Below are 14,632 nucleotides of genomic sequence, written 5' to 3'. Positions count from 1 at the left end.
ATATTTTGTGTGTGCAAGCCTACATGAGCAACAACATCAAAAGCACCCTCCTCACAAATCTATAACAAAGTCCCATATTAATAGCAAAATCGAAAAAAAGTGCAACAACGAAGAGTGAGTGACTTCAACTGGTAACAGTAGTAGAGTCTTTTTGGATATAATCCAAGATGAGACGTGAAGAGTTGTTGATAAATCCCTGTTAGTTAGGCTACTTAGGCTATTATTAATCACTCGATCAAAAATGTAGTAGGCTATTTTATTCATGATGTGTGAAACTCAGTGCACCGCAGAGTATTTCATTCGTTTCTGTTTTTGCCGCTGGTTGCAAAACCACACTCGAACCACATTCTTTTTCAGGTCCAGTTTTTCGGCGATAGCCGCAATTTTTTCCGAGGAGGGCCGAGGCTGGATGGCAAAGTAAGCCTCCAAAGAGCGCTTCTCCGGCGCGGCGATGGAGGTGCGCTTTCTTTTCCTCTCGTTCCCGTTGAAAAGGTCCGGCTTGGCGCTTTTCTCCCGGTACGCAGCCTCTGCTTCCTCCAGCCAGGCCTGGAGAACCGGCTTAAGCGCTATCATGTTGTTGTGGGACAAGGTGAGGGACTCGAACCTGCAGATGGTGCTCTGGCTCAAGGACCCCACTCCGGGGATCTTAAGGTTGGCCAGCGCCGACCCGACGTCCGCCTGGGTCACTCCGAGTTTGATCCTCCTCTGCTTGAAGCGCTCGGCGAAGGCTTCCAGCTCCCTGGGATCCGACTCCACGTCGTTGACGCACGCCATGCCGCCGTGCACTGACAGAGAGTGAGGGTGGCCCATGTTGGCCATCGCCTGGTGCAGCTGCCCCATGGTCTGCAGGTGGTGGTGAGGGTGCTGGTGGTGGTGCGCCGGGTTGGTCATCCCGGGAGGCTCCGGAGCCCCCATCCCAGTTACGGCCAGGCTGGTGGAGAGGTGGTCCAGGAGGTCCCCAGCCTCCAGGGTCTGTCCGAGGTGGTGGTGGTGGTGATGGTGATGGGAGGCGATGGTGGAGGGGACGTGGGAGATGGGCACGGTGGTGGAGGAAGAAGAGGAGGCTGAGGTGCAGGGGACACTGCTCATGGTATGGTAAGTCACGTCTGGTTTGAACGGGTGACTCTTGCCGTGAGAGACAATGCTGTCAGCAGCCGCCAGAGCCTCTGCCCGTGCCAGCAGGCTCTCATCAAAGCCTCCGAATATATTGCCCTGCAGCTGCAAGCAAGAGTGCGCATACTGGAGTCAGTGGGGAATTCTGTCAGGCAGCTCTCAGGATCTAAAAAACATTTTTCCAAAGGCAAGCAGCGCTGAGGAGAGGAGAGAACCCTCCTCAAAGCGCAGGTCATAAAAATTAATATGAAAGCAAGAGCATTGCTTGAATAGACATGTGGATGAGAGGGGGGAGGAGGGGAGGGGGGAGAAGGCTAATACAGACAGAGGAGAGAGAGAGAGAGCGGATAGAACAAAGTCCTGTCAAATCAACTTTACAGACATTTCCAGTGTGATATTTTCTCCCTCCTCTCACCCAGTATACTTCACAGCCATCCCCCCCCTCCACGACCTGAACGTACCTGCGGGGCGGGCAGACAGACTCTGCGCATGCCCTCCGAGCCTGAGTGCAGGCCGGGATACTTGGGCTCGTGCAGGGCCGGGTGCATGGAGAAATGCTGCTTGCCGTTCATGGTCATCATCCTCCTCCCTGCAAGCACCTCGCAAGCAGTGTGGCCCCTGACATGAAAGCCGGGGAGCGGATAGCTACACAGCTCCTCTGCTCTCCTTCGCCAGACTGAGCTGTTAACATCGGTAGCGCCTCCCGGCATCCCCCTCTCCCTCTTACTCCCCCCCTCCTCCGCCTCCTCTTTCAGCCTCTCTCCCCCTCCCCTCCCACCTGCTCCTCTGCTCAACTTACAAGTTGCAAAATGTAGGCCTCTGTGCGCAAGCGTCAAATAAACCCAACCAGCATTACCATAATATTCTAATAAACCGCCGTCCATTGATGAGCTCGCTATTAAAGATTCATGTGGCATTTTAAAAAGTGTTACTGGGGGGGGGGGGGGGGGGGGGGGGGGTTAATTCCAGCATATAAACGTTTATATTCACATCAACGTTTGTAGCCTGTGGTTCAGTACACACATCTCGACTTGCCTTATAACTCAGCATGTATTCAATATGTCTGCAATGGGCCAGTAGCTGACATACAGAGTGAATGTATTATTATTATTATTATTACATTAAATGTACTAAACAAGCATGAAAGATATACAAGAGTTGGTCAAAACGTCATGCCAGTCCTCCAATTGTTTCAGCACCATGGATAGTGCAGCACCACTGAGCTTAAATTGTAGCTTGCAGGCTGCTCCATGGATAGATATGTAGATTCAATACAATGTAAAATACACACACACATTAAAAAAAAAAAAAACTTAAGTTATTGAAGCTAATGTTAGTGCTACATGCTTCAAACTGTATCTAAGGCCTGTAGGTTGCTGACCAGCTGACCCGAGGGCCTTGGCCTGCTCTTTCCCCCATGTGAACGCCAATCCTCGGGGCCGCTTTACAAGCTTCTCGGCTGCCTGGTTTAAACTCATGAAGCCGGGGTGGACGGGCCGAAAGAGGAGCCAGACGGGCAGAGGTGCACTGATGACACAGCGGGTCCATCCGATCCTGCCGGCCACCTCTCTGGTTCCCCAGACTCTGAATAATTTAGCTGCACTGGTGGCAGGCATCCATTACCACGCTGGCATGTTTTTATTCATTACACAGATTAAAACAGCCAAGTTCTTTTTCTCACCATGCAAACCTGTTGCAGGCTGGGGAGCCGAGCTCTAAGAGCTAAATGTAGGCTGGCTACTTGCATGTGGAGAGTAAACATTTATAGGCTTAACTCGGAATTTGTGCATTTTGCATTCTCATTACCATAACACAAACAGAAGAAGATATTTAATTTTTTTTTTTTTAATTTAGTTGAGATGTTTCCTCAAAGACTGAATGTTTTCAGTCTTAGTAGGCATGTAGGCCAACATGAAATGTAACACTATGGGATTAATAAAATGTTAGTGTATATGTAAAAGTGATATGAGGATCCCATTGGATTTATGAGATGTTAGTCTGAATGAAGCCTGAAGTCCCTTTTCTCACCCTCACATCACTCCTCCCTTTTCTTCTCTGCTATATGGCTGGGACCATTCATAATTTAATGCTTATTGTTTACAACTCTGTCATGTCTGCGCTTTTCATATTCTGAAAATTGCATCTGACATGTTTTATAGAGAGTTGTGGTATTTCTGGCCAAATGTAACAGCAGTTCTCTTTTCACCCCCATCTGGCCTGCATACACTCCACCACATGACCTAACTAAAGTCACAGCATCCATCCCTTTACCCACTCTGAGGAGTCATTTCAATAAAAACTTGTTTGCTACACTTTTCTGTTTCTCATCTAATCATAATAGAAAATATGGGCCTGTTTCACATTTTAACAGCATCAAAAACTATAGTGTTTGTAGTACTTATCTGTATTGATGGTTGTTTATTCATAGATATGCAAAAAACTCAGACCTTTGTTGTTGATTACCTGTGGTGAATACTGAAAATTATCCCACATATACAGTATGTCCAATCCACACACACAAATCTTGACTCACTGGCATTAGATGCTGTTTATAATTTTGACTTCTCATTTAAAAAAAAATTTATTATTATTTTACTATGTCATAATTCTAGAAAGACTACTCATTCTACTTTGTATATATTTATACCTAAATCAAAATTCAATGGAGCCCAATGCTACCAGTGCTTATTCCTTCACTTCCCAGTCGCCACGGATCTGCCCCAGGCCCCAGTTTGGCATCCCTTCCCCTGTGGAGTGCCGAAAGTCCTTGTGTTAAACTAAAGAGACTCTGAGTGTTTTCACTTGACTTCCTAAAGTAAGAAACGCTTGTGCAAAATTCAGAGATATTTTAATATCGGTCGCTGGGTGCTGTAATTAAACTGAGCGTCAGAGGTCTTTCCTGTAATGTTGTGGGATTTGTTTGAGGCCATGGGTGGAAGTGAGCATCTGTGACTAACAATGGGCTTATACTCCTTCATAAGATGGACACAATGGAAGGTATTTAATTGTGTTGACTATCCCTATCATAGGTCTAAATTTGTTCACAAACTCCACATAGAATTATACTGTGATTCTAATATGTAAACATCATAGCACATAACCTTATAATAATAATAATAAGTTACACCTGACCTGACTGTGTTTTGAGGGATATTTAGAGCCCTGGATTGATTGTTAGGATACACTTTATTGTACCAAGGCCACGTTTGTGATTGGCCGGCTAGAGTCCATTAAAATCATCAAGACCACCAAAGTTCAGGTCAGCGTAAACTTGCCATTCTAAATCACTGCACAACTGGTGAAGTACCTGAACTTTTACAAATGAAGAACATATTGAGCACAGCTTCTCTTTTTGTCTAGGGTAAGTGGCCATGGTATAAGTGCAATAATGCACTCCCAAGGTGAAATAATATATCAAAATAATGAATGAGGCAGGGGCTGTAATTTTTGTATATTAAGACATCTCTTCTTAGAGGTTGTGGCTTATGCTTAGTTGATCACATGTTAAATTACATGTCACACTTTGATTAGACACCAGTGATTTCCATTCAACTTATTATGAAATGACATTTGATTTGATGAAAAAACATTTGGCTGTACCAGTGATTATTTAGAGTAAAGTGCTATTTGTGCAATTATTTAGTTACTATTTAAAATGTGTACTTATGAGTATTTTCTTTTGAACATAATTACATTCACTGCCATTCCATGTTGAGGATCAATAAAAATATGAAGAGGTCCAACAGGGTTAACACTTTCCAAGTACAGTTACAACTGGCCATTCTTGTGCAACCAAATGACTGTTAGATTTCAAAAGAGAAAGTGTTATATTTAGATCTGTAACATAATTGGCATTTCTGCTCATATCTGAACATTTAACTAAAGTAACAGTCTTAATACTGACGTACTGTATGGCACTGTAGTAATCTTTCCACCCTTTGGCATCAATTGACGTTTCTACAAGATAACATGCAAAATAAAAGGACACCACACAAGAGTTTAAGGTAATATTTTCTGGAATGCTTTTGCTCGTATTTTTCCCCTTGCCAATGTTGACTTCTTTTTTGGTCAATTTTTCTTTCAACTCAAAAATTTTCTTTTTTGCTCTCCAAGATCCAATTGAAATTGTATTTTTTCTTTTCTTCTTTTTTTTGTTATCATCTTACAAGCTCCCCCATTCCTCCATCTTTATTGGCAAAAGCAAACATGCTAGTAAATTAGAAATCCATTTTTTACAAACAAAATACATGAAGAAAATACATCCACATCCTGCAAATATAAACAGTAACAAATCCAAAACTATTATCCAATAAACATTTTACATTTTTTACACTGTTGTGTGATATAGCATACAGAAGATAGTACAAAACTCGGGAGAGAGACCTTCCCTGAATCCTCACTTACACAAGCAAGAGCCCTGCCAGTATGTTTGTCCTTTCAAACTTCCAGTGACCTCATTTAAAAAAAAAAAAAAAAAAAAAATTATAAAAAAAAAAGAAATCACATGGCAAAAGTCATGAACTCAGAGGTTTTAATGGGACAATGAGGTCACTGGCAGGAGGCTTCTGACTAATCAGTCAACACTGAGATATGCAATCCAAACAAGAGCGCTACTGACATTGTAGGTGGGAGGAAATCACATAATGCGTTTACAAATTGTTACTGAGGCAAGAATCTTACATGTATATTTACATGCACATTTCTATATACATGCAGATTTCTGCCTGTATGTTTGTGTCAAGTAGTAAGACTGCTACAGTTAACTATTAAGTTATTATCTCTCCTTTGTTTTGGTGCTTCAATCTGACCGGTTAGGTTACTGGATATGATCAGTTTAGTCGAGTTATGACAAGCATACATCAACCAACACTTCATTAGGCTGCATGTAAACAGTTATTTGTTTCAGGGAAGCAACAAAAGTAAAAACTTCTTAATGGTCAAAAATGTATTTTCCTTGCGTGGAGCAGGGTCCATATGAAATTTAATGAATTTCATTCCTCCCACCCTGAGGATTCTAAAATACATTATATGTAAAGAAGGCAAACACAAAATAAAACTTTGTCACGAAAGGTGCACATTGCAGATGCACTTAGAGTGGGTTTAGAGCACTGTCTGACAATATTCAGATGCAGGCAAAGCTGCTCTAATGCACAAATGATATTACGAGATGACTCCCAGTGCCTTTCAATAGAGTGTTTTCCAAAGCTCAGAGCAGCTCTGCAATTTTCTACTGAGATGACAAGATTAGTGAAATAACAATGTGGACTGGTTTAACCCAAATGCAAATTCCTTGCAAATAAGCAGAGACGCTAAACACTCTTGCTTGACCTTTTCTACCTGACACAACCCTGTCATTCATTTAAAATGACAGATAAAGAAACAACAAAAAACAGTACAACAGTAATTTCTCTTTCAAGCATTTACAAAATTTACAAAAGTAAATCACAAATCTTGTAAAAATTCAGCCATCCGCTGATTGTGTAAGGCAAAGAAATTATATTTATATATTAAAATCAACTGTTCAGTATTACATTCAAACACCTGTCTATGGATCTCACATTTTTAAATGGCTGATCGGATCCATGTCCTGTCAGGCCCTTTGGACGACCAGGAGACAGAATAAAACAAGTGAACAATGTTACACACTCTTTGAAAATGTAGAACACCTGTGCGGGTGTTTATATTTACACAGAGTGGCAGCGGACATTTAGTGAGTGAGTGAACAAAATACAACTGAGGAAAATTTGAATATTTACTACAAGACTGTATCTGACGTGCATGGACACAGCAATTTGTAAACATAGTTTGGATTTTGCTATTGCACTGGCTCTAATATAGTCATGGTATAGTGTCAGCACCTTTGGGTGCTGGGCTGGGGTGGATCTGTTTATTAACATGCACAAACTAGCATGTATTCATGCCAGCTTATAGAGCCACTGTAAAAAATATTTGGATCCTTTAACATTTTGGGCTTACAAAACAAACTGAGCAAAGTGAAATGGAACACCATACCATGCTGTGCCAATACGGGTACGGCACAGTGCATTTATGCAGTGGAAGAATAAATAAATATCTCTCTGGTAGCAACAGAGAACGTTCTCTTGGTGAAGGAATGGCTGTCCCTGAACTCAGGACAAGATTTTCAAAAACTGGTGAGAAAAGAGCTTAAATACAGTATGTATAAAAATACCTATTCACAGTAGACACAAATGTTGTGCATTACTGATATTAATCATCTGGTAAGCACAGTGAAACTTACATAGGTTTTTCTATCTATAAGAACAACTTAACATTTATCTCTCTCAGCAAAAGTGAGATGTTTTAAATAATTGTTTTGTCGAGGGATACAAAAACTGACGGCCCTCTAAACTTCCTTTTCATGTACAATAAAGTAAAGATGTTTTTACTTTGATTAGAGTCTAAAATCACTTTGTTTGAAAATACTGGAAAGGAGAAAGTTCCGTTGTCTTGATTTTATCTGCATGTGGGGTGGTGGGGGAACGGCCGATTCTGCTGGAGAGCAGGTAATGACGAATCACAGTGCCTTCATCGCCTCCAAGATCGGCTCTCGTACTCGTCATCTTCGTCATCATCCTCCTCCTCCTCCTCTTCCTCCTCCTCACCAGGCAAGTAAGAACTGGCTTCCTTCTATTTGAATGGGGAAAAAAACCCAAAAATGTCATGTTTAGTTTTGAACACTTAAGACTGATGAGATTATGCGACAGATTATGTCCCATTTGCTTTACACAGCAAGCAAGACTGGAGCTGTACTCATACAGATCATTGTGTCGATGCTACATCACATGTGAGAAGGTTTCCAAATGTTTGTGTGACAGGTCATTAATAAGCTGGTTAGACTTGAGAAACGCTGCCACTGTCTATAACTGCACTCCCTAGAGAATTATTGTCTAATTTGTGGAAAAACGATCTTGAAGAGAAGATGCAGACAGTTTTGCAGTTGCTTTGTGCATTTGAAGGTTGTATTCAGGCTGTCAAACTGACTTGAAAAAAATAAAGACAGAAGGTAAAGCCTACCGATCACAGAGTAAAAGTGAACCACTATTAACTGATGATAGAGACAAAAAAACAACGATATTAAGGATCAACACTGTTCCTGTAAAGCTGGGTAGGTCTCACTATATACTCATTTAAAAGCAACATTAAATGATTAACATTACATTACACTACATTACATTACACTCAGTAGTAAGTTAACTAGCGTTAGCTAACTAACATTTCATTAGAAACAATCCACAGCCTACATTTTTCTGGATTTGTTTTAAGTTTTGGAAGGGGAATTAATCGTAGTTCTCCTTTCAACCTCTCTGGGTAGTGATTGTCACTATTACAAGTGCCCCAGGAACGGCTTTTGACCATGTCTTGGAAAAATACGGCAAAAAAAAAAAAAGTTAGAAAACCACTCCTTTTGCATTAGAGTCAATGGTTGTTCATTGTAGAGTCAAAGTTTTTCAGAATGATTATCAAAGACTTCTTAAAATGATACAAACCATACTAAAGTGACGGGATCGGCACTCAGGCCATAAAACTTACTAGCACACATGGAAGACCACAACCTCAAAACATGAAAATACAGTATGTACAGGATTTCACCTGACAGTAATGCAGTTTTACTCAAAGGGATAAGATGCTCTTAGTACTGAGAGGCTTGCCCTGATTCTCTATTGGGATCTGTGGTGAAAAATTTAGAAGCACTGGAATCAAATGTACAAGTAAAATCCGTGAATGTAACTAAAACACAGAGAAGTTTCCCCACTTAGAATGTCAAGTTGTAATATACGTGGACTGCCTTTCCTAGTTTTTGAGTGGCTTTATGTTCCTGATGATAATATGAGAAACCTTGTTTCACATTAAGGTTTGTGCGAAATGTGTAATACCGTGTTGTCCTCATCTTTAGCCTCTTCCTCCTCTGGCTCCGTTGTAACAGAAGGCGTCTTGGGCTTGTACCAGGAAATCTGCAGAACACGACCTTTAAACTTAGCTCCCTGATTAGCTGCCTAGAAAACAAAAAACAGGACAAGTGTTGCACTTACAGCTTTTGCTGATTTTGTACTAGTAAAACAAAAACAAAAAAAACCCCAAAACATGAGGACAGAAGATAGACCGAGACCAAGAATAAGGCAGAGACAGACTGGTGTCATTTAGAGTCATGCGACTTACATTCTCTGCCTCATTTCGTGTCTTAAAGGTCATGACAACACTGTTGGCATCTTGGTCACGGACGTCCTCGATCTCACCAAATTTCTATGATTAAAAAAACAAACAAACAAAAAAACACAAGAAACGATGACTTTCAGTGCAATTGTCCAATAACCAATTCAATTCTCAGTCTAACTACTGAATCTTTAAATAAAACAAAAAGGGAACAGTCCTCACCACAAAGTGCGGCATTAGCTCTTCCTTCTCCTCCTGAGTGACCCCCAAAATAGCCAGTGCTCTGGGTCTGTGGTCAACCACCATGCGGCTTCGGCCCCTGCCGCGGCCCACATGCATCGAACCGAGCTCCAGCGCCATCTTCCCTCGGCCCCGACCTCGACCCGCTTGAGGACGGATCAGACCTAACCGCGTCGCCTAAAGGAGGTCAGATTGTGAGGTTAAATGTTACAAAAACAACTGACTGGCTGCTGTTTTTTCTGTCCCCCAAATACACACAGGCAAGAATATATGGGCGCCACCTGGCTGTGTTAAAAAAATCATTAGGAACAGATGTGTAAAACTTAAAACAGACTGTGCTCCCTGATGCTGCGCTGCTGTACTTTAGAATGTCTAAACAAACTGGGAAACTACAGTGTATGTTTTTCCTGTGTCTACCAAAACAAACAGATGATCTAGCACAACTATATAATCAGAATTTAATTTATACTATAAAGAAGATAACAGAAAATCACAATAAAAACCCGTACTGCATAGGCAAAGTTTCACATATTTTCGTAGCGCTTAAACATTCTCTACATGCTTGACTCTGGTCTCCTCTGTCACTCGCTGCCCTTTACCATTAGCTGGCACTACTCCATTTTTAAAAGTGACTTGCTTTCTAACCACTCCACAGCCTCACAACCACTCTCTTCCATTTGTCCCTCCCTCACTTCTCCCTCTAATTGTCATCCCGCGATTTTCTTACAAGGAACAGCGGCTCAAACTTTAATGAGATGGGAGCTCCATCAGTGTAGGACCTGTGTCTGATTTGGCTTCGTTAGTGGCCGTTCCTCTGGGCTTGCTTAAGTGGCTAAAGCTTAATGTGCAGAAGGAGTGTTGGGTTTGGATGGTTTAGGGGTGGGGGGGATATGCATTTTTAACAGCTAGCTAATTTAGGACCCACAGGGGTAGAGGGGGAAAAAACATGCAAGGCAGGGTGTTGCTAACAAAAGCCATGTTCTTGTAAGGCTGATCTTATGACCCAGCTGACCTTTTCTGCGTTTGTGTGCGCTGCTAGTAGGGGTGGGAAAAAAAGAAAAAAAAAAAAAAAAAACAAACAAAAAAACACAGCATAGAATCGCATTTTTGGTACTATAATAATAAAATAAGTTGCTTTTTCAGTCCAATAGAAAAAGAGTTTTCCTTTGGGGACACAATTTAAAGTTGGAAAAAAGGTTATAAATTGCAATTTATCACAATATTTTAAAAATCGCTGTAAGTATCGTGATAATATCGTATCGTGGGGCCTCTGGTGATTCCCACCCCTAGTTGCTAGGTTAGAGCGGACAGGAGAAGTAGCCCAAGTCCAAACTGACTAACAGCAGTGGAGGCAGCCAAGTGCAGGGCAAGCTTCTCATGTGGGAAAAAAAAACCTAATTCTTTACATATATCATAATATCTGGGTTGATACAAACAACACTGTAAACCTAAATTCAGAAAAGTGGTGTGTTGGTATATTGCCTTGCATAATCCTCCTCCTCCATTTTCTTCTTCTTTTTGCTCATTTGTAACTTGCGTACCAATCACATTGATACCTGCACTTTAATATAATATGCATGTTTAATGAGATATCCCTGAAAGCATGATTTTTATAGGCATCTTTCAAATGCTCAGTATTACACACTAGGGCTGCAACAATTAGTTGACGTAACTGACGACGCCGATTATAAAAATTCATCTCTGCACAGCGTCAAAGTCCACTGGAAGCATCTCAGAAGCTTTTCAGCAGCAGAGTATGCAGGCTGCCCCATGTTTACTTGTTATTAATTTGTCCTTTATGTGCTTCTACTACCTTCTTCACAACTCTATGTGACCGCATTTTGTTCCGTCAACTTCAGGCTGCATTTCCCACGAGGAGCATTTCAGAATCAGAGCGTTTTGTCTGCCCGACTTTGCTGACATGTTTAGATTTTGTTGATTTGGTAATCTGTTTGATTTTTGTGCTTCTACCGTGGTTAAAGGCCCATTTATACTCCAGCGTAGGGTCTACGCCATGCATTTATACTTGTGCGTAGGTGTGTCCGTCATTCTGTAATTACACCCCCAAACGCTAGTCTGCAGTAGCGCTACAGCGTCCACTGTGTTGACTTTTGCAGGCCGAGCAGGTTAACTTCCGGTTTAGCTCTCCGCTAACGTAAATGGGGGTAAAATTGTATACGTGCGGCTGGTGTAGCCTTTTCAAATGTTACCGACCGAATGGATCACATTCTGATAGCAAAATGTTCATTTCGCTCAGGTTGCGACAGCCAAATATATTGATTCACTGTCTTACAGCTGCCGTTTTGGCCGCTTGTAAATGTTACTTCAAAGCGCGGGGTACATCTGGTCGGCTCGGAAGCATTGCGAGGCTACCCAGCCAACCAATCACATAGCTTAGGGTCCGCGTCGACTTGACGTGTAGTTACATTTTGGAGGAGGTGCACGTCAGGCGCGTAGCCTATGTGTAGCCTACACAGTCACCTACGCCGTTGATTTGACTCAGAAGTGCACTTAAGAAAGCTACATAGTTATATTGTTTCTTTTTTGGTCTGTTTTAACTGTGTTTATTGTTGATATATGATCTGGAGTCTGTACAAGGCGTTTTATTTAGAAGCTCCACAAGCGCCCGCAAGGTTAGCGGTGCCAGCCGGTGTTCTGACAATATATGCTGCCTTGTCGAAAAATGCTACCGTAGCGCAAATCGACAGCAGAGTCTATCGAGTCACTCTACCGATTCAAAAAAAACCTTGTGTTCCCTTTTCCAATCCCTCTCACAGTATTATAGGGGTACAAAAACTAATCAACGTAGTCCACAAAAATGGACGTCGTTCATGACGTCATCGGGCCGTAACGCTTAACGGACTAATGTGATGTGAACAGTAAAGTTAATAAAAACAACTTCAGCCTGCAGTAACACCTTCACCACTTAAAACCTCCTGAGTGTGGCAGCACTTCACTCTTCGGTCAGCCAAAAAGGTTAACTGCAGCTCTGCAAAGCTGAGCTTTCCTGGAAACACCGGAACATCTGAAGATGAGGCGCGTAACGTTGTTGATCTTTGGATGATGAAGACTCGTCTCAGTAAGCTAGTTAGCGAGCTAGCTTCCCATTAAATCCGTGTTACTTCACGCTATGAGCTGTAAAGGTGCGTTCCCACCAAAAGCGAATCCAGCGTTTTGGGCGGCTTGATTACACACAAAGTCAATGCAAAGACGCAAATTCCTTCGAATTCGCTCCGGGCGGAGCGAATGAGGCGTTTGTCGCGTAATTCGATGGTTTGCCCGAGTTAAAATTTTTCAACTTGGGCGAGAAATTCGCTTGACGCGATGTTGTGAAAGCCTATCAGCGGTGAGATTGTCCAAACGTCACCGGCGTCACTCGCGCTTGTCAGCAGCTAGCGCGAGTGAAGCCGAACTCCATTCAGAAAACACGTATTTTGAAAGTTGTAAACATTTATAAAATAAAGGGAACACTTAAACAACACAATGTAACTCCAAGTCAATCACACTCCTGTGAAATCAAACTGTTCACTTAGGAAGCAACACTGATTGACAATCAATTTCACATGCTGTTGTGCAAATGGAATAGACAACAGGTGGAAATTATAGGCAATTAGCAAGACACCCCCAATAAAGGAGTGGTTCTGCAGGTGGTGACCACAGACCACTTCTCAGTTCCTATGCTTCCTGGGTTGGTTTTGGGCTGATCTGAAGCAGCTGGTTACCCGAGAGATCTAAGAAAATACCCAATCAAGGGTTTTTTTGAGGCTACGGCCAGGGTGCGACCTCCTATCCCTCGCCCAGTACGCTCCAGCGCCCCGCTCCCCCTCCCTAGTTAACTCTAGTATGGGTTGTGTTGCTGTGGAACCGGCGCACTGGACGGTCAGGGTTCCCTCTGGCTGGATGAAGTATGAGCTCTTGATTTTATGCATAATCCACGTGTTACTGCAGCTGGAGGCTCTCCGCAGTGCAGCACAACTTACTAAATTCTTGTATCTCATAAAGAAAATAAAAGGTCAGGTTGAAACAGTGAAGAGAGGCTGAATAAAATTACCCAAACATAGCTGCAGCTATATAATATTGTCCTAGTTTTTCAAACTAAAAACCCACTAATGTTGAAGTTCAAGCTCATCTTAATTACATTCAATCATACACAGATTGATAAAGCCTGTTATCCTGGAGCAGCCTCTCCATACTTCTTTGCATTCTTGGTTTTGAGGTCTTGTGGATGATGCTGGCTAAAAGAACGCTGTATTAGTTGTCTTAGCAAACACGTTAAGCGCAATAGTAAATCAGTGAATTATAGGGGAGCCTATCCTGTCTTCTTCCCTGGTTTCCCCCTGGCGTTGATACTAGTGTTCATTCTGAATAGTAAACCTCGTTCACTTAATGGTAACGTTAGCTAGTTAGGCTGTGTGTTGGAGATCAGTAATTCACTTGAAAGATATTCTATTAGTTAAGTGGTTTAATTAGGGTTAGGGGGTGACGAGAATAATCGTGATTAGTCGAATATGAAAATAATCATTAGTTGCAGCCACACTGACTAACTCATTAATAAAATATACAGTTATTAGTTATATAATGCATTAAAGTCTACTGATATAAATGTAAATATAAATGCTCCATATCTGTATAGCACCTTTCTAGTCTTTTCGACCACTCAAAGCGCTTTTACACTACATCGCATTCACCTTTCACACACATTCACACACTGGTGGAACAGCCACCAGGAGCAATTCGGGGTTCTCTTCGGGGACACTTCAACATGCAGCCGGGAGGAGCCGGAGATTGAACCGCCGACCTTCTGATTAACGGGCAACCCACTCTACTCCCTAAGCCTTTATACCACAGCACTTCTACACAGTACAAACTCGTTTCAAATCTCTAAATGCTCAGTACTACTACTGTATGATGACCTGTACAGTAGGACTGAACAATTAATCGAAACATCAAAATCGCAATATGACCAAGACCAATATCCAAATCGCAGGAGCCGCAATTATTTGATGTCTGTTAAATGTGTCACAACACACCATTATAAATGAAGCATGATGGTGCTACAGAGACGCCACGGCCTACAAATCATATTCTCCAGATGTAATGGCAACAT

The 14,632-nt window shown here is 42.0% G+C and overlaps 2 protein-coding genes across 8 annotated transcripts in view; both read right to left on the bottom strand.

Annotated features, from left to right (window-relative positions):
• Nucleotides 1–276: 276 nt before the first annotated feature.
• Nucleotides 277–1,694, bottom strand: pou4f3 (POU class 4 homeobox 3). Its single transcript, XM_046040619.1, has 2 exons — nucleotides 1,575–1,694; nucleotides 277–1,218 (listed from the first exon to the last, which is right to left on the bottom strand). Exons 1-2 carry the CDS (start codon nucleotides 1,692–1,694, stop codon nucleotides 277–279), a joined length of 1,062 nt encoding a protein of 353 aa, XP_045896575.1.
• Nucleotides 1,695–5,111: 3,417 nt separating this feature from the next.
• The window catches only part of rbm27 (RNA binding motif protein 27), a 29,777-nt gene continuing 20,256 nt past the window's right edge, over nucleotides 5,112–14,632 (bottom strand). For 4 of the 7 annotated variants that reach the window (XM_046038949.1, XM_046038955.1, XM_046038951.1 and 1 more), the window contains 4 exons: nucleotides 9,508–9,702; nucleotides 9,292–9,375; nucleotides 9,009–9,128; nucleotides 5,112–7,761 (listed from right to left, as the gene is read on the bottom strand). In XM_046038949.1, the coding sequence (XP_045894905.1) occupies nucleotides 7,660–7,761; nucleotides 9,009–9,128; nucleotides 9,292–9,375; nucleotides 9,508–9,702 (501 nt within the window). In that variant the 3' untranslated portion in view covers nucleotides 5,112–7,659. The remainder of the gene's footprint in view (nucleotides 7,762–9,008; nucleotides 9,129–9,291; nucleotides 9,376–9,507; nucleotides 9,703–14,632) is intronic. The other 3 variants (XM_046038952.1, XM_046038953.1, XM_046038954.1) reach the window with 3 other exon arrangements.

Source organism: Micropterus dolomieu, linkage group LG23 (assembly GCF_021292245.1).
Source record: "Micropterus dolomieu isolate WLL.071019.BEF.003 ecotype Adirondacks linkage group LG23, ASM2129224v1, whole genome shotgun sequence".
Taxonomy (NCBI): domain Eukaryota; kingdom Metazoa; phylum Chordata; class Actinopteri; order Centrarchiformes; family Centrarchidae; genus Micropterus; species Micropterus dolomieu.
Note: the sequence above shows the minus strand (reverse complement) of the source record. Positions and strands in the feature narration are given on the sequence as shown.

Excerpts from the sequence above, each read along its gene's own strand:
- pou4f3 (XM_046040619.1), bottom strand. The coding sequence starts at position 1,694 with ATGATGACCATGAACGGCAAGCAGCATTTCTCCATGCACCCGGCCCTG. Across the intron at positions 1,219-1,574 it reads TCTGTCTGCCCGCCCCGCAG|CTGCAGGGCAATATATTCGG; the intron begins GTACGTTCAGGT and ends TCTTGCTTGCAG.